At 44.2% G+C, this 19284-nt stretch overlaps 1 protein-coding gene across 17 annotated transcripts in view; it reads left to right on the top strand.

Annotated features, from left to right (window-relative positions):
• The window catches only part of DLG2 (discs large MAGUK scaffold protein 2), an 834734-nt gene that overhangs the window by 357365 nt on the left and 458085 nt on the right, over window positions 1-19284 (top strand). For 4 of the 17 annotated variants that reach the window (XM_033146063.1, XM_033146061.1, XM_033146056.1 and 1 more), the window contains exon 1: window positions 4446-4734. The exons of the other annotated variants lie outside the window; for them this stretch is intronic. In XM_033146063.1, coding sequence (XP_033001954.1) covers window positions 4633-4734 — 102 coding nt within the window. In that variant the 5' untranslated portion in view covers window positions 4446-4632. Of the gene's footprint in view, window positions 1-4445; window positions 4735-19284 lie in introns of those variants that run through there. 17 annotated transcript variants of the gene reach the window in all.

The raw sequence follows: 19284 nt of genomic DNA, 5'->3' as shown, positions 1-19284 counted from the left end.
AATTGCTTTTATTATTTATTTATTTATTATCTATTAAATTAGGATACCACTCTATGCCCGTAGATGTCAGCCTGTGCTTTGTATGCAGAAAACCCCAATTTCAGTCCCCAGCATCTCTAGGTAGGGCTAAGAGAGACCTTTGTCTGAATCCCTGGAGACCATTTTGCAAATCAGTGTAGACAATACTAAGACAAACCCACTGGTAGAAGGCAGCTCCTTAGGTTCTTAACCCCAGTAGGACTGACTTCTGAATAGATCAACACAGGACTGTGACTCCTAATCTGATATGAGCCAAGGTGAAATTGCAGTTTTGTCTCTGGCTGCACCCAGTACCTTGGGAGGTGGGTGGGAAATGTTTATCCACCCCCTACCTTAAATGAGAACCAAAAGGCAGTTCAGAAGCAGTATGCCGCTGAATACAAGTCACTGAGGTTTAACAATGGGAGAGACAAGTTCCTTTTCTGTCCTTTGGGTTTCCGAGAAGCATGTTTGGCCTACTGTTTGGGAAACCCAGATTTGATCCACCTTGAACTCTCAAGTTCTTACGTCAAAATTGCTTGCATCACCTGTTGTGAAAAATTGCAGAAATGTCTGAAGCACATTTACCTTAAAGTAAGCCACATTAGGGCTTGCCGATCAGAAGGTCGGAAGTTCAAATCCCCGCAACGGGGTGAGCTCCCATTCCCCGGTCCCAGCTCCTGCCAACCTAGCAGTTCGAAAGCACGTCAAGTGCAAGTAGATAAATAGGTACAGCTCCAGCGGGAAGGTAAACGGCATTACCGTGCGCTGCTCTGATTCGCCAGAAGCGGCTTAGTCATGCTGGCCACATGACCCGGAAGCTGTATGCCGGGTCCCTCGGCCAATAAAACGAGATGAGCGCCGCAACCCCAGAGTTGTCCACAACTGGACCTAACAGCCAGGGGTCCCTTTACCTTTACTTTACTCTCGGGTAACTGGGAATAGGATTTCAGGCCTTACCTACTCCCTTAAACAGTGCTTTTTTGGCGGGGTGCAGGGGTACGCATACCCCTAAACATTTTGTGAATCTAAGCTTGGCCTCATTGAGAGGCAGTATTTCAATATGAGTGGGAAAATGAGAGTACCCCTAAACATTTTTTTAAAGAAAAAAAAGCACTGCTCTTAAATAAAATAAAATAATGGCTACTGCATTTATGAAAGCCATAAGCAATGCAACGGCCCAAACAATGACATTTTAATAAATGCTGTAATGCATTTTAATAGATGCTGTAAAGTGATTGATACTGTATGGTGTTTCCACTTAAACTCCTCTTGTTCTATAGTAAATCTCTCCCAGTTGTAATCTGCTGATAGAAGTGTAAATTACAACAAAAAATAATTTCCCCCCAGAGATTTTAAAAGAATACTGATTTTAGGCATGTGGTAAAACAAAAGAGCCAAAATAAGAAAAGGGTCTTGTATGCTGCTCTTACTACAACCTGTACAACAAACTTTTAAATTGGTGACTCGTTATGTGTAACAACAAGAAAATGCATAGCATTGGATATGCTTGGCGTTTGTTTGTTTTTTGTGGCAATATAAGTGGTTTGTTTGTTGGTTTAGGGTATTTACATAGTGCTTAATTACTGAAATCTCTAAATGGTGTGTGTAAAAATTACAGTAGCACGCAATGAATAAAAACCAATTAAAGCTAATCATGAAAACAGAAAGCTTCCTTAAAATGCCTGCTGGAAAACTGCTTTTTGTTAGGTACCTGGAGTTCAACAGGGAGGTGGGCCTGTCTAATCTCTGCTGGGATGGAGTCCCACAGAATCCAGCCCACAATAGTGACTGCACAACTCCTGGTGAGATTCCTGCATTGCAGGGGGTTGGGCTAGATTACTCTCAGGGTCCCTTCCAACTCTAGTTTTATGAATTTTTTAGTGATATAATCTGTGCATCTGAGCCATGGGAGACCACTAGTACAGTCTCCCCAAAACATATCAATGATTAGATGGGGATATTCTTGCATTGTAGGGGGTTAGACTAGATTACCCTTGCGGACCCTTCCAACTCAACCATTCTACGATTCTGCATGAAGCATCAGGCATCCCTTAAGCTATCCTGGATTCAAGTGTTAAGGGTCTTGTAAATTCATACCTGAATATTGATATTGGCTTGTTAACTGGGTATGTTTAGCCTGGGAAAGAGGAGACTGAGAGTAGATATGAGAGACATCTTCAAATATCTCAAGGGCTGTCACATGGAAGATGGAGCAAGCTTGTTTTCTCCTGCTCTGGAGGGTAGGACTCGAGTTACAAGAAAGGATATTCCGACTAAACTTTCTGACCAGTAAGAGCTGTTTGACCAGTGGAATGGTCTCCCTTAGGAGGTTGTGGGTTCTCCTTCTCTGGAGGTGTTTAAGCAGAGGTTGGATGGCCATCTCTCATGGATGCTTTAGCTGAGATTCCTGCATTGCAGGGGGTTGGACTAGATGGCCCTTGGGGTCCCTTCCAACTCTACAGTTCTATGAACATTTGAGCAGCCTGTGTAAGTGTTTAAGCACCATTGCTAAGTGCTGGTGATCACTTGTCCCCCCCCCCCAAACAGTCTAGCTGAGGCATCATGATGACGAAACTACAAGTGATGTGACCCTCATACATTTCTACTCAGACATAATCCCCACAGAGTTCAATGGGTCTTATTCCCAGGTAAATGGGCTTAGAATTCTAGCCTTAATGTTCACAGGGGCCTTTCCCCATATCTGTTCAAAGCCCTTCACATGATTTTAATCCAGCAGGCCCATTTCATTCCCACATTGCACCTGGAGGACTGAGGCTGGAAGATGAATAGATTGTATATGAGGTGAGTTTGTGCCACAGCTCAGTCTCAGAGTATGCTTCTAGATGACCTGTTAATAATTCTGATTAAATTTCATGCCCACTTGTTGAAACTTAGTCCCACTTCCTTCTTCAGTTCTTTCTATGAGAATGTTTTATTAAATACTGTGGAGAGGAAATATGAATAATTGTTACTTCTGGATTTTTAAAAATTGTTTTGTGGAGTTTTTTGTTGTTGTTGTTCCACATAAACTAGTAAACAGTTCAGGAGATTGTTGCTCCATTTGTTACAAATACAAATAAATATTATTTTAAAAGTAAAATAATAATAATAATAATAATAATAATAATAATAATAATAATAAACCACTCATCCTGATTTATTTGCAAAAGTTTTGTGTGGAGGTTAGACAATGGCAGCTGTTTACTAAGTATCCATTCTGATTTGTTCCCAATGAGGTTTTTTTTATGACATTACATCAAGCAAAGGAGTATCCCACACTTCCCAGTGCAATTCCCCAGTACTTTCCTTACAGCAAAAAGTTCGGCTTTGCGAGGAAGTGGCTTTCTTGCAAAAGGGCACCAAAATCAACCCGAATCTGCCAGTATGTGATCGTATCGCACCTGAAAACAGCAGCTATCAGGAAACATTCTTTCCTGCTTGGCACCCTTCCTTACAAATGAACTTCACGTGGTGCTAATATCAATCTATATGCATATAACCAACCACCTAAACCTGTGCAACCAATCAGCCAAAATGGCTCAATCACCTAAGACTGTTGGCATCCATCTGTCTCGAGAGACAATGGAGTGCGCCTCCAGAAAGTCAAACCACTGGACAATCACAGCGTCTGCTGTGGCTGCAGAGATCGGTCACCTAATGTACCCGAGGCATCATTAACAGAACTGTACCAAACCTTCCAACTGATAAGTTTCCAGAATAACACAGTGTATCCTCTTGCAGCTCATTTATTTGCAAACTGGTATCTGGGGATGTCTGTTTCTCCCCTTGCCCCTCCACGTCTGGTGAAGAAGAGTCTCTGAATTTTACTTGCAACTGTCTGGACTTTTTTCGCCGTTCCCCTTGTAAACCCAGCACCGGTTTCTTTCAAGCAGAGGCTCATCTTTCAGACGAAGGAGAGGCTGCTGCTGCTGCTTCCGAGTTCCACCAGACAGATCCTTCTTCTTTTCTTCCTTCCTTCCTCCCTCTTCCTGGGAGTTTTTTTCCGGTGTTGCTGCCGGAGTGCCGGGGACACATATTTCTTCTTCTTCTTCTTCCTGGAATCTTTTCTCGGTAACATGCTGAAGGCTTCTGAAGCAAGGTCCCAGTTTCTTCCCTTTCCACAATGACTATGTATTGCAGCAAGCCACTGGCTTTTTACCAAATCGGGAGCTGCAGTATTTTTCTTCCGATGGCATAATTTTCAGCCCACTTGAGCTAGCATGACAATCTTATGTGATTATTACGAGTAGGCGGTAGGCATCCTTTTACATGCTAATGCGTTCACACCTGCTATTCCACCTTCATTTCCATTTTCTGTTCAGTGTAGAGGAGGGGGTGTGTAATTTTAAAAAAATAATCCCACCCCCCAACACTGAAAGGGGGAAGCCCTGACACTTCATGACTGATGCTGCAGCATTGATTCATCTACGAGGAAGGGGATGGTTGGATTGGGGGCACAGGTGGCGAAGAGTCGAGGATGCTGCTTCTGACCAGCAATCGGAAGAGAGGGAGAGAGAAGCTGTTGAGCTGAATGTGTTGCTTTTCCATGTGCGGGCTTAGCTGCTTGTTTTTGTTCCTCCGGCTGGCTGCTTCCACTGCAGCCCTCAAGGAATGTGCCGTATTGTTAACTGTTCTGACAGCGTTACACCAATGATTTGCCACTGCAAAGTTGCCTGCACCAACAACACTTTGTCGTTGATGTTTGGATGCAAGGTAAGATATGCTCGATGCGCTATTTGCATTTCCTAAGTGGGCTCTTTGTGAATAGCAATTACAGACGGGGTTTGGGGTTAACGCCGAGAGAGTTGCTTGTATAGATGTAACTGTGGGAGAGAGAGGTTTATTGCTATCTGTGTAAGTACAGTGTTTTTGCTTTTTGCTTAATAAAATAAACAAAGCTGTATGCGAAGGGTGTGTGGGGGAGAGGTCCTTAGTACAGAGATCTAGGACTCTATATAGGGTGTGTATCATTTTATCTTTGATGTGGCTGCATACTTGATTAAGAAACTGAAGGTTGCTTCATCAGTGCACAGCTATTTCTGTGCACTGGGTTTGACATCGACGCTTGTGTGCCTTAAAAAACCCCTGAAGTAGCAGGAATGGACCTACTTGTCTGTCCTGATTAATCGCTGTTGCTTGTAATTAGACCAGAGAAGCCACAGAGTGCAATATTGCATTTTTGGTTATAAAAAAAAATACAATCAAATCAGTAGAATAAGTTCATACAGGATTCCTCACACACACACCCCCTCAAAAGTATGCAAAAGATGGAGAGGAAATAGTATAATATGGAATAATTTTGACAGTTTGAACTTTACATGTAGATGTTCTTTCCAGAGGTGGAACACTCTCTCCTAGATAAGGTCAGACTGAGGGTACTGGAAGCAATTCTGCCCTCCTGAGTTTTCTATAAGGAATGAGCCCGTATAGTTAACAAAAAAGAAAGATGCATTTTAGCATTTTAGGCAGCATTTGGACGAGGTATATCTCTGCTTTTCATCTCTTAGCACTCACCTGTAACAGAACTCCCACTTTTCCATAATGGGGCAGAATCCCCTCTCTTCCCTAATTCATATACCGTGGTTGGTCGGGGAGTGATTATTTACCTCTAAAAAACAAAACAAAAGCCTGTCACACATTTAAAATACAGCAGTGATGGGGAGTGGGTTTCAGCGTTGGAAAGAATTCAGAGCTGTCAGTAGTAGAGTTCATTACAGCTACAAATACATTAACGAGATGGCTGAATAAAGGTGAATTGGTTCTTCACGTGGGTAAGCTATGTTTTAATACTTACAAGTGACTAAATATTGCATACCAAAGCTTGAAACAGAAATAATACCAAGTGTTAATAACTGTGAATAGTGTGGGGGGGGGGCCCTAGGGAGGAGAAAATAGCCAAAGAAAACTTTTCAGGTTGAGGGAGACACTTGAGCACATATATCGAATGACATTTTAGCACAGACAGGGGACTGCTTCTGAATATTCGTAGCAATACCTCTGAAACCTTTACAACAACCCAGTAAGGTAGAGCACTCGTGTTATCCCTTGAATGTTAATAGGAGAACAGACAAGGGTTGATTAAGGCTGCTTGATGAATGTGTAGCTTGAGACTGGTTTGCAAAACTTCACCTCCTTTCCCCAATCCTTTTCAGAGAGTGGTCATGTGCAGTTATATATGCAACCCAAACTTTCGTTTACTTAGATCTGCATCTTGCCTTTCCTCTAAGGAGCTCAAGCTAGCTGATGTGATTTAAACCCCTGCTCAGTTTAACTGCACACCAACACAACACTTGTCAGGTAGGTTGGGCTGAGAGATTGTGACTGGCCCAACATCACGCAGTGAGCTGCCGTAGGGACTTGAATCCCAAACTTTCCGGCAGTGGTGCCGCGAGGCCAGGACTTTGGGGAGTGCTGTAGCTGAGTGGCGGGAACATCAGCTTTCCATGTTCAATCTCTTGCATGTCTAGGTAGCGCTCGGAGGGACCCCTGCCTGAAACCCCAGAGAGCCCCTGCCAGTCAGTGTGGACAGTCCTGAACTAGGTGGGTCAATGGTCTGACTCAGTATAAAGCAGCTTCCTTTGTTTCTATACATACATTCTAAACTTTGCATGCAGGGTTCATCCCCCAGCATCCTAGGTTAGGGTTCATCCCCCAGTCTGGAATGGTGGAGAGCTACTGCCAGCAGTGTATGCAATATTGAGCTAGATGGGCCAATGATCTGCTTCAATACAAGGCGTATTCCTAGATTCTTTAGTTAGGGCCCCATTCAGAAGATTGAGCAGAAGGGTTTCCTCATGCCAAAGCCCTTGCTTTTCACATTGTGGAGTAGTGTACATTGACATCAGCAGAGGTCTACCGCCTCCCCCACCAGCAACAGCACCATTTAAGTCCAGAGTCTAAAATCATCTAAGCTGCCCTACTGCTTCCTAGTCCTACTGTAACACACTCTGAAGCGTGTTAACTTCTTAACACCTTATCTAAGTTTCAATAGGATTTCTGCTGTTTATTGTATTGGGACAACCATATTCCAAACTTCCTGGAGATTATGCTACATCATTATCCCTTGTCTTGAAAGCATTTGCTGGGTGTCTTGCTTCATAACTGATTGGAGTGGGTTTTGCCATTTGCTTCTCCCTTCCGAAAAGTAGAAAAATGGAGCCACAAAAACCTCAGACAGCTAATTCCTCCCCTGTCAGAGTGTCACTCTGTTTCCCAGTTCCTTTCTTCCATTCTCTCTGAAATGTCCGGAATTTGTCTGGGCTGAAACAGTTGGGAGAGCCCTAAAAGTTACCTAGCTGTGCCATTGCTTCTAGTACTCTGACCCACCACAAAACACTGACTCTCAAGTGGCATAGGGAATCTTAACATCTTATTTTATATTTGACATGAGAGCAAAAGAATATAGGAAGAGCCTGCTGGATCAGGCCAGTGGACCATCTCGTCTAGTATCCTGTCCTCACAGTGGCCACCCAGATGCCTTTGGTAAACCCTCAAGCAGGACTTGGGCTCAAGAGCAACTCTCCGCTCCAGCAGTTTCCAGGAACTGGTACTCAGAAGCATATTGCTGCCAACCAAAGGCAAAACATTGCCATCATGGCTAGTAGGCACTGTTAGCCTTGTCTTCCACGAATTTGTCCAATCCTTTTTTAAAAAACCCATCAAAGTTGTTGGCCATCACTGCCTCTTCTCAAACAGATCCCATAGCTGTGTGTGGAGTGCTTTTTGTGTTTCCGTCCTGAATCTTCCATCATTGAGCTTTATCGGATGTCCACAATGTTATGAGAGAGGGAGGGATAACTTATCTTTATCCACTTTCTCTACCCTATGCCCAATTTTATGAACTTCCATCAAGTCGACTCTTACCTCTAAACTAAAAAACCTCAAGTGCTGCAACCGTTCCTCATAGGGGAACCACTCCATCTCCTTGATCATTTTGGTAGCCCATTTCTGAACCCAAAGGTTTCTCTTATTTAATTATTTCCCTCTCTCCATTTATCTCCCAATGTAAAGACTTCACCGGTGTTCTGAACTGCCGGAAGGTGTTTTAAGTCAGGTAGAGGCATCATGGTGCCCTCCAGCTTCATTGGACTACAACTCCCAGCACCCCAGACTATTGGCTCTGCTAGCTGAGGCTGATGGGAGTTGGAGTCCAATTATAGCTTGCAGAAACCACCCTTGGCTAACCCTGCTTCAAAGTAGGCCCTCTAATTTGTGTGCTGACACGGAAACATTGATCATTCTCATTTCATAAGTGCTATTAATATGTAACCTATGAAACCTACACATCTGCTGCTGAATATTAAAGGTAAACAAATGATTAGTCACTGGAAATTAAAAGCAAATCGTTCTGGAAGAGATAGGCCAGTGTCTTGCGGTGCTGGTATCCAATTTGTATTCCCTGCCTGGAAGCGTGTGCCTTCTTAAAAAAAATAATAATTCTTGGATGCATCTTGCTACTCCCCTGGGTTTTCTGTTTTAATTGTGACTAAGCAAGAGATGGAAATGAATACCCTTTGAAAAGTTGTGCATGCAGATTTCTAGGGATGCAGGAACTCACTGTGAAGCGTGATACGCCCGTTTTGGGGGGCGGGGACCTCACCCCTTGAAGGGTGGTCCTATAGTCCATGGATAGGGAAGCTGATGGGGACTCCATATGCTTCAGCTGAGATTCCTGTATTGCAGGGTGTTGGACCAGATGACCCTTGGGGACCCTTCCAACTCAACAGTTCTATGATTCTATGATGTCATTGGACTCTGACGTCCCAGCCAACATGGCCAAATGTTGAGGAAAGTGGTGTTGCAATCCAACAACATCTGGAGGATCACCCATTTCCCTTCTCTGGTCCTTCACCTTCCTTCACCCTTTCTGCAGTCTCCAGAAATCAGCAGTAAATCTTCTCTTCCTCCTTGCCTCCCTGCCAAATGACTGCAAAAGCAAGGGGCATTTGAAGAAGCCATTACTGTTGCATATGCACAGCAGGACAGGAATCCCATGATCTTGCAAGGCTTCTAGGCCCCAGCCCTACCTACTGAGTGTGCCATAGCTTTGCACACCAAGATAATTCACGTCAGTTGCATGTCATTTCTCCTCTTGCAGAACCCGACCCCGGTTTCTTGGTGATCTTGCCGCCTGCATCATTCCCTTCTCATGCACACTCCTGCGTATTTGAGAGCATTTTGCAAGAAATAAATTTTCAAGCTTGCAATTGGGCAGTAGCGTGTTTCTTAAGCTAATTTCTCCCACCCCCACATACCCTTTCTCAAAGGAGCTCATGGTGACATGGCTGATTATCTTTCCTCCTTCATTTTATCCTCACAATAAACTTGTGAGGAAACATTATGTTTGCTCGGAGGTTGCCCAGGGAGGTTCATGGCCAACTGGGGTCTCTATGATCCTAATCACCCACTGTAACCGCTACACAGGGCTCGCTGAAGACATTTTGGCACCTGAAGCAAACCACAAAATGCCCCGTTCCCACCAGGAAAGAAGGGGTGAGTGAAGATCCACATCGGGAACAATACTGGGGGAAGACCAACAGCGCCTCCTACTCACCAAGAGGCAGCTTCAGAGGCAGCATGCGGGGGCATGGCCAAGGAGGCAGCAGATAAAGGCCTCCAAGAAGTGTGCCACAGCCATAGCTGCCACCATGGGAGAAGCAGGGGGTGATACATTCCTTGGAAGATAGATCTGTTGCCCCTGTGGTTCCTGCTACCTAACCTTGCCTCATGGGTGAGCTGGCCCTGCCACTATACCACACCAGCTCTTCTTTCAGTGACCTATGTGTCACTTCTAATTTGGGCTTCATTGACGTGCTTGTCTTACAAGCCCCTTGGAGCCTTGAGTTGGATCGCTTTGGCCCATGTACATGGAAGGTTGAGGCTGCTCGTTGGGGCATGTTCTCATAAGAAGGGTCATAAATACTTCAGAGCAAGAAAAGAGTTGTGAGTGTGTTTGCAAATGCAGCTGAAAACGTAGTCCAGGAGTAATGGAACGTTCTAGAAAACTTCCATCTGACTTCTGTCCCTTGTGGGTTGAATGGTTCTCATGTGGTTTTCATTACACACCTGTGAATTCAGAATGCAGTCTGGCTGTGAGACTCATGTATGAAGACATCTGCGGCTTGCATAACGTTAAGCTAGAATTTGGTGCCTACACCATGATGGTCATCACCCATAAGGCACCCTGGAAACTGTAGTTTCCCCATGCTTCCTTAAGAACTGTTCAGACCAGGAGGATGGAGGGGGCCCGCCTGCAGTGCTGCATCACACCCTGATGTCCTGCACGCAGTGTCGCACAATGTCCTGATGTTGCATGGGGCCCCCCTCTAAACATTGAGGGGGGTTTCCCCCTTCAAAATAAAGATTGGGGACCATGGTGCCTCAGACCCCAGGAGCCGGTGCCTTTGGTTCAGATAGTTAAACTTGTAGTGTTGATGTGCCCTATTGTTATTTCTGTATATTATTTTTGAAATGGTTCTCTGAGGGTTTGTTCCTTTTAATGTGAAGAGATTCCGCCTGCCCCATAGGTGTACAAAAATCACAGGGAGTGAGAATCTAGCTTGGATAATCCCTCAAGAAGGGGAGATAGAACCCAGTGCTTTCAAAATAAACAGCCTAACTTTACTCTCTTTTTTTAGCAATTCCTCTTCCAAGAAATAGTAATTTTAAATGTCAAGGAATTGGTTCTCTGAATCTTTCCCCGCTGTGCCACGTTGTCACTTCATGTGAGGGTGGTAGGAAGTGCATCTTTTTCTTCTGCTCTTGTCTGATGACGCCTGGAGACTTGCTTATTTTTACACGTGAGTGGTCTCGCTTAACTCAGCCGAGGCCTCAGGGCTTGTCCCTAAAGATTTCAAGCTCCATCGATGTAAATGTCTCATGCAGGCAACTCCTGAGGTTCCTACCCTATCTCCTGCAACGTTATCCATCCTTAATTTCATCTGTATGCTCTGTTGATGAAGGAGAACATGATTTAGCCGGATGGTCCTGTTTATACATTTCAAAGTTCTAATTCTGGTATCTTAAGTTCTTTTCAGTTTCTCAAAGGTCTTTTGTTGTTATTCAGTCGTTCAGTCGTGTCCGACTCTTTGCGACCCCATGGACCAGAACACGCCAGGCACGCCTATCCTTCACTGCCTCTCGCAGTTTGGCCAAACTCATGCCAGTCGCTTCAAGAACACTGTCCAACCATCTCATCCTCTGTCATCCCCTTCTCCTTGTGCCCTCCATCTTTCCCAACATCAGGGTCTTTTCCAGGGAGTCTTCTCTTCTCATGAGGTGGCCAAAGTACTGGACCCTCAACTTCAGGATCTGTCCTTCTAGTGAGCACTCTGGGCTGATTTCTTTAAGAATGGATAGGTTTGATCTTCTTGCAGTCCATGAGACTCTCAAGAGTCTCCTCCAGCACCATAATTCAAAAGCATCAATTCTTTGGCTATCAGCCTTCTTTATGGTCCAGCTCTCACTTCCGTACATTACTACTGGGAAAACCATAGCTTTAACTATACTCAAAGGTCTAGGTTGTGCTAAATCTTGCATCTTAAGAAGAGCCCACAGGATCAGGCCAATGGCCCACCTAGTCCAGCATCCTGCTCTCACAGTGGCCAACCAGATGTTGTTGTTTAGTCGTTTAGTCGTGTCCGACTCTTCGTGACCCCATGGACCAGAGCATGCCAGACACTCCTGTCTTCCACTGCCTCCCGCAGTTTGGTCAGACTCATGTTGGTGTCTTCGAGAACACTGTCCAACCATCTCGTCCTCTGTCGTCCCCTTCTCCTTGTGCCCTCAATCTTTCCCAACATCAGGGTCTTTTCCAGGGAGTCTTCTCTTCTCATGAGGTGGCTAACCAGATACCTGTGGGAAACCCACACACAGAATTTCAGCACAAGGACTCTCTCCCCTCCTGTGGTTCCCAGCACCCTGGGTGTTCAGAAGCAGTGCTGCCTCCAACAGGTGAGGCACAGCCCAACCATCATGGCTAGTAGCCCTCTCCTCCATGAATTCAAACCTTTTCTTATTCATACAGTCCCTTGAGGTCAAGTACAGTGTAATAATGACCCAGTGTGTTTTATCTGATTTTTGCTGCTTTTTATTTTTATTTTATTGTGGTTTTATGGGTAATATAATGTGGTTTTAATACACATATGTTCTCTGCCCTTCAGGTGAAGAGTGGTTTATAAGTGTCTATAACATATAAAGGAATAAATAAATTGCTTTACTGTATATCTTTACATGCATACCAGGCCAAGCTTAGAGCAGGGATGTGAGAAGGCGTCACTTTGCATTTTGCCCCTGAATTCATAGCATGCAGTGGTGTTTCTGTTCAGCTGAGGTTTGCCCCCCACCAAAAATCCCTCCACATAGAACCATAGAATTGTAGAGTTGGAAAGGGGCCCCAAGAGTCATCTAGTCCAACCCCCTGTAATGCAGGAATCCTGCACACAACACATATTTTTCAGCAGCGGTTAATTCGGAGGAAGAGTGACCTGATTGCTATTAGTAATTGTCTTTCACTGATTTGCTGTTGTGCATTTCTAATGGACTGTGGGTTTTTTAAAAATGGATTTTATGTATCCTTATCTACCTGTTTCTGTTGTAAACCATCTTGTGTTCTGTCCAAAGGATGGTATAGAAATAAACTAAATAAATAAGTAAAAATGGCTAATAATAATAATAATAATAATAATAATAATTTATTATTTGTACCCCGCCCATCTGGCTGGGCTTCCCCAGCCACTCTGGGCAGCTCCCAAATGAATGTTAAAACAATACAGCGTTAGATATTAAAAACGTCCCTAAACAGGACTGCCTTCAGATGTCTCTGAAAAATAGGATAGCTGCTTATTTCTTTGACATCTGATGGAAGCTTGTTCCACACGATGGGCATTTCCTCTGTTGTGCCCCCCCATAGGTTGGTAACTAAGGGCTAGGCTTTGGTAACATTGAGATTAGATTGCTGCAATGTGCTCCATCTGGGACTTCCCTTGGGCTTGAACTGGTAGCTGCAGCTGGTACAGAATGCCACGGCTAGGTTGTTGACTGTAGCATCATCTCAACACCATAAAACAACTCTGCTGAGGGAGCTGCTGGCATCTGGCTACTGATATGCTGCATTTAAATCCTAAGCACCTCAGGAACAGGTTACCTAAGGGACCTCACACCATATATCAGATAGGGTACCAATGTGTGCTTAGTTTGTCCTAGAAACCAGGCTTTTAGAGTTGCAGCTCCAGCCCTCTGGAATGGGTTCCCTGCTGTAATTATTGATGGTATCTTGATATTTAGGTAGTGGCTGAAGATGCTTTTGTTTCCCTGAAGTATGACCAAGTCATTTTATGGAATATCAGCTGTTTAATTGTATAAATGGTATCACTGTTTTTAGTTCATGGACTTGATACCTTTTGCATTTTAGCTTACCTTATTTCAGACTGCTTTCGTTGCTTTGGGCTGTGAAGCGGTTTATAAATCTGCAAATAAATGACAATATATAACTTTGGGCTCCGTCTAAGCTGGAGCTGAGTCAGACTAAGCTGAAATGGCTGAAGTGTGTGTGTGTGTGTGTGTGTGTGTGTGTGTGTGTATATAAAATATTCACAGATCTTGAATCTGAACATGACTGTATGGTAATTATGAAAGTTAAAAAACTTGTGGCAAAGAAGCTTTTCAAAATGAGTATAAGAGGACGGCGCAGTTGTGAAGAATAGAGCTTGTTTGAGTCTTTGAACAACAACGACTTTGAGATTGCTGTAGAGTTGTGGCATTAATGGTGACTTGTGGAGTAATAACAATAATTTTATTATTTATATCCCACCCATCTGGCTGGGTTTCCCCAGCCACCCTGGGCGGCTTACAATGCATAAATGTTTTTGTAAAACATTGAAAAAAAACAAAAACAAATACAGCGTTGCCTTCAGACGTCTTCTAAAAGTCAGACAGGGTGGATCTATGCTTGAAAGGGGGTGAGCTCCCATTGCTCGGTCCCAGCTCCTGCCCACCTAGCAGTTCGAAAGCACGTCAAAGTGCAAGTAGATAAATAGGTACCACTCCAGCGGGAAGGTAAACAGCGTTTCCGTGCACTGCTCTGGTTCACCAGAAGCGGCTTAGCCATGCTGGCCACATGACCCGGAAGCTGTACACTGGCTCCCTCGGCCAGTAATGCGAGATGAGCGCCGCAACCCCAGAGTTGTCCACAACTGGACCTAACGGTCAGGGGTCCTTTTACCTTTATGCTTGGAAGAGCAGTTGCCTGTGTTTCCTATTCCGATTGTGCTTTTAAAGTGAGGAAGTTGAAGTGTCTATCCATGGCAATCAACTGGAATGGCAATTTGGTACCTCTATTCTCTGAGGTTGCGTGTCACTGAATGCCAGTAACTATAGCAGGAGAGAGCTATTGGCCACCACAACCTGTTTCCCTGAGGCATCTGAGTGGCCATTGTGGGAGGAGGATGCTGGGGCAGTAAGGCTCTAGTGATCCCCTGACCATCCAGACATTCCCCAAAACTAATTTCAAACTGCAGTTACTTGAGTTCCAGCAACTAGTGACAAAGATGGAGTTTGGCTGCTGGGTTTTTACATTGCTTTGACATACCCTGTGACCTTTTGGTGAAAGGCAGGGTAATAAATATGATTATGCATGTGTCATGCAGAAATGAATGCACCTGTCTTTCTCTGAGAGTCTACAATGCTGTAGGAGGATGGAATGTATGTTATTTTCTTCTTTATGAACATATTCCAGGAAGAGAGCCAGTGTGGTGTAGTGGTTAAGAGCAGTAGACTCGTAATCTGGTGAACCAGGTTCGCGTCTCCACTCCTCCACATGCAGCTGCTGGGTTACCTTGGGCTAGTCACACTTCTCTGAAGTCTCTCAGCCCCACTCACCTCACAGAGTGTTTGTTGTGGGGGAGGAAGGGAAAGGAGAATGTGAGCCGCTTTGAGACTCCTTCGGGTAGTGATAAAGTGGGATATCAAATCCAAACTCTTCTTCTTCTTCTTCTACTTAAATCATATTTCAATAAAGTTGCCATCTGCTGTTGCACTACAACTTCCATCGTCGCTGACCATGCTAGCTAGCTAAGGCTGATGGGAGTTGGAGTCCATCAACGTCTAGAGGATCACAGCTTCCTTCCCCCTTGCTATAAAGGAAGAGATGTTCTCATTGACAAATTCTTGGCTGGTTTAGGAGCTTTGGGGAGCAAAATCCCAGCCTCCTCCCCCCCCTTTCTAAAAGGCTGAGAGATACCCTTGGGCATTCAGCTAAATGCAGTCTAAATTAAAAGACTTGCCTTGTAAATAAAGGATAAACTGGCTCAAATAAATCTGACAGCAGTGGATGTTAGCACAACTGAGGATCCATGTACGTAGGTGGTAAACAAGAAAATAAACTATATTAAAAAGGGAAGGAAACAGTGTGCAAACAGCTGCGGCCCACACAGTGATAAAGGTAAGCAGTCACGCTTTGTGTCCCCCTTTCCAGCGCTGCTTATTTAATGCACCAAAATATAATCTCACGTGAACGTTTTGGGTAAAGCCCAGATATTCGGCACATTTTATAGGCTGTATGAATGGTACACGTACAAGACGGAACCAAGGCATTCTGCTGCCTGAGGCAGATTAGCAAACAGTGGCCCTCTGCTAATCTCATGCGTCAAAACAAGTCAATTGGCCTCAGGTACAATTTTTTAATTCAAGCTCTATACCACCCTTCATCAGAAGAACACTGGGAGGTTTACAATATAAAAGCACAGAAATACACACCATAATAACAAACAGAAACAATACCCCTCCACCCCAGTTTAAAAGGACATAGATAGTTTAGTTAGCCAGAGGCATGGGAGGAGAGGAATGTTTTTGCTTGGTGCCTAAAGATATGTACTGAAGGCACTAGGTGAGTCTTCCTAGGGAGGCCATTCCACAAACAGGGAGCCACTGCAGAAAAGGCCCATTCTTGTGTTGCCACCCTCCAGACCACTCGTGGAGGAGGCACACAAAGAAGGTCCTCAGATGATAAATGCAGAACCCAGGTTGGTTTATATGGGGATATACGGTCCTTGAGGTATTGCAGTCCTGAGCCGTTTAAGGTTTTATAGGACAAAACCAGCACTTTGATGGATTGGCGGATGGGAAAGTAATTAAAGGAAACAACATTTCCATAATATTGTTTGTGTCTTGAGTTCCATGTATAACTTTCATATATTTTGTAACTTTCTCCTTTAGTGCCACAGTCCATAACTTTTGTCTCCATAAGGAAAGTTGCAAGTTCGCTAAATTTTGCCAGTGTTGTGACATCAGCTGTGGGGCCGCCACAAGTAGAAATCTGATTAGTTCTTTAGAATGTGACTCCTTTTGCTGTCAGTGGAAAACAAAAAACACACAAAAGAACCAAGATCACAACTGACGTTATGCCAAACACACAAAAATCATGACCGGCTGAAAAATAATCACAACTCTTAACAATTGCACATATAAAGAAATATAATATAAATCTCAGACATAGTAATAGACAGGTACAACCATGCAACTGTAGAAATATGCCTTTAACATGTATCCATAAGTATCATGGAATTCACATATTATGGATCAAGGTCCCAAGAGGGATATAATGCAGGTCGTATTGGTTGGCGATGGTTCTGTAGTTACGCCATTCAAAAGATGCAGATGAAGTTGCCACGAAGATAAAGTTGAACAAAAATTAACTTTGCTGTATTGCCACTCCAAAATAGGATGAAGAAGTAACGAAGAAAACGTCAAACAAGGGACAAGGTTACCCGGGTTTTAAGCCTTGTTTCGCCTAAATTAGGCTTCATCAGCAACAACGCTGTATGCAAAAGTACAAAATCAGTTTTAAAAACAACAACAACAACAAAAGTCCGCTATAAACGCATAAAATACATTGTTATACATACCACTCGAAGTAAATGCGTAAACACAGAACAACAGGAATAAAAATAGATTTCTTCAGCACCAAATACGCTGTATGATATGATATAAAGGAGATACAAAATCAGTATCTTAAACCAGATACTTGTGGATGATACTTATGGATACATGTTAAAGGCATATTTCTACAGTTGCATGGTTGTACCTGTCTATTACTATGTCTGAGATTTATATTATATTTCTTTATATGTGCAATTGTTAAGAGTTGTGATTATTTTTCAGCCGGTCACGATTTTTGTGTCAGTGGAAAACAGGCAATAATGCGAACTGTGCTGAACCCTGGGGTGTTTTGTAGTGAGACTTATTTTGTTGAATTGTTGTTGTTGTTGTTTAGTCGTTTAGTCGTGTCTGACTCTTTGTGACCCCATGGACCAGACCATGGCAGGCACTCCTGTCTTCCACTGTGTCTCCCGCAGTTTGGTCAGACTCATGTTGGTAGCTTGGAGAACACTGTCCTCTGTCATCCCCTTCTCCTTGTGCCCTCCATCTTTCCCAACATCAGGGTCTTTTCCAGGGAGTCTTCTCTTCCAGTGAGCACTCAGGCCTGATTTCCTTAAGAATGGGTAGGTTTGATCTTCTTGCAGTCCATGGGACTCTCAAGAGTCTCCTCCAGCACCATAATTCAAAAGCATCAATTCTTCGGCGCTCAGCCTTCTTTATGGTCCAGCTCTCACTTCCATACATTACTACTGGGGAAACCATAGCTTTAACTATACAGACCTTTGTTGAATACTTCTATCCGAAATGTCCACCACATAGGCAATACTGTCCTGATCTCTGTACGCCCTCAACTACAAAGAAGGGGAAGAGGATGTATACATTGAGCTGATACAAAAATCTGGAGAACTGAACTTAAGATTGGAAAAATGAGAAACTGAGGAAAAACAAAATCAACATTTTTGACTGAGCCCTGCCTCCATAACTAGAGGCAGCAGTGTTTCTGAATACCAGTTGCTGGTATTCTTAAAACAGATTTGTTCATTTCTAATCTCATCCGACTCCCTATTGGACTAATTTTCTGATTGCACAGCCCTTTATTTACATGGATGAGCATTCAGAGGTTTGATTCCCCCCCCTCCACTTGAAATATGAAATGGCACACTCCATGTTACCACCTGCTCCTGCTGCACATGTGGACCAGGCCTCCATATCAAACAGCTTTGTATGTTCATTCATATATTCATTGTTTGCTGTTGAAAGCAGTGAAGAATCCCTGCTGGCACTTTGGCAGCTTTTGTCCTTGGCTGCTTTCAATCCTTCCTTTTCATCCTTGTTGGTGTTTTTCTTCCCCTTCAGAGCAGAGAAGGAGAGGATGGCTTTATACGGCACAGCTCCTTGGCTCCCACTTAAAGCTCCGCTCAAGTGTTTCTTGTGACCTTTGCCATGATGGTTTGACAGCAATCTTGCACGCCCCCAGGCAGTTCTGCACAGCTGCATAGGCAGTGGCTCTATGTAAATACCCAGCCCTTCCATCGATGACCTCATTTTTTTGGGCATAATAGCAATGTAAAGTGCTTAACACAGGTTGAGGGAGGGCGTTTTATCCTAGAGTTCCATTTTGGCAATAGCTTTGGGTCTGTGTTTGTGTGTCTCTTGCCCCTTGCTTCAGATGAGTGCGTCAAGATGTTTTGTTTCCTTCAATACTGTATATCGACTCTGTACCTGGCCTGGGAAGAAAACGAATGGATTCTGCCACAGAACCTAAAAAGCCAGGAAGAGAAGGTCAGGCTGCAGCTTTGAGGGGGGGGGGGTTCTTAGCGAAGTGCCCCCTGGCGAGAACTCCTCCTATGGAAACTAAGGCCATCAATGGCTATATTCTGTCTCCACAGTGGGAGGCCTCTGAATGGCAGTTGCTGGGAATCGCAAGTGGCAAGAGTGCTGCTCTCAGGTCCTGCTCTTGGGCTTCTCACAGGTTGGCCACTGTGAGAACAGGATGCTAGACTAGATTGGCTTCGGATTCCTGCATTGCAGGGGTTTGGACTCGATGGCCCTTCCGTGTGAGGTAGAACAGAGTGTGAGGCGCTCTTGGAGTTACAGATTCCAGCGAAGTGCCACTGGTGCTTCCATTTTAAACTGCCTAGGTCTGGGCAGGAAAGACATCCATGGGGAGCTACCTTATACAGTGGTACCTCAGTCTAAGAACAGTCCTGTTAATAAACGCTTCGGGCAACGCACTCTGCAAAACCAGAAGTAGGTGTTCCTGCTAGCGAACTTTGCCCCGGAAGCCGAATGGAAGCCGAATGGTGGAAGGGCACTGGCGGCGAGAGGCCTCATTGGGGAAAGCGCGCCTCGGTTTAAAAATGCTTTCGGTGTAAGAACAGCATTCTT

The sequence above is a fragment of the Lacerta agilis genome, chromosome 4 (genome assembly GCF_009819535.1).
Source record: "Lacerta agilis isolate rLacAgi1 chromosome 4, rLacAgi1.pri, whole genome shotgun sequence".
Classification (NCBI taxonomy): domain Eukaryota; kingdom Metazoa; phylum Chordata; class Lepidosauria; order Squamata; family Lacertidae; genus Lacerta; species Lacerta agilis.
The sequence above is the reverse complement of the archived record's forward strand: the minus strand, read 5'-3'. Positions and strand labels throughout refer to the sequence as shown.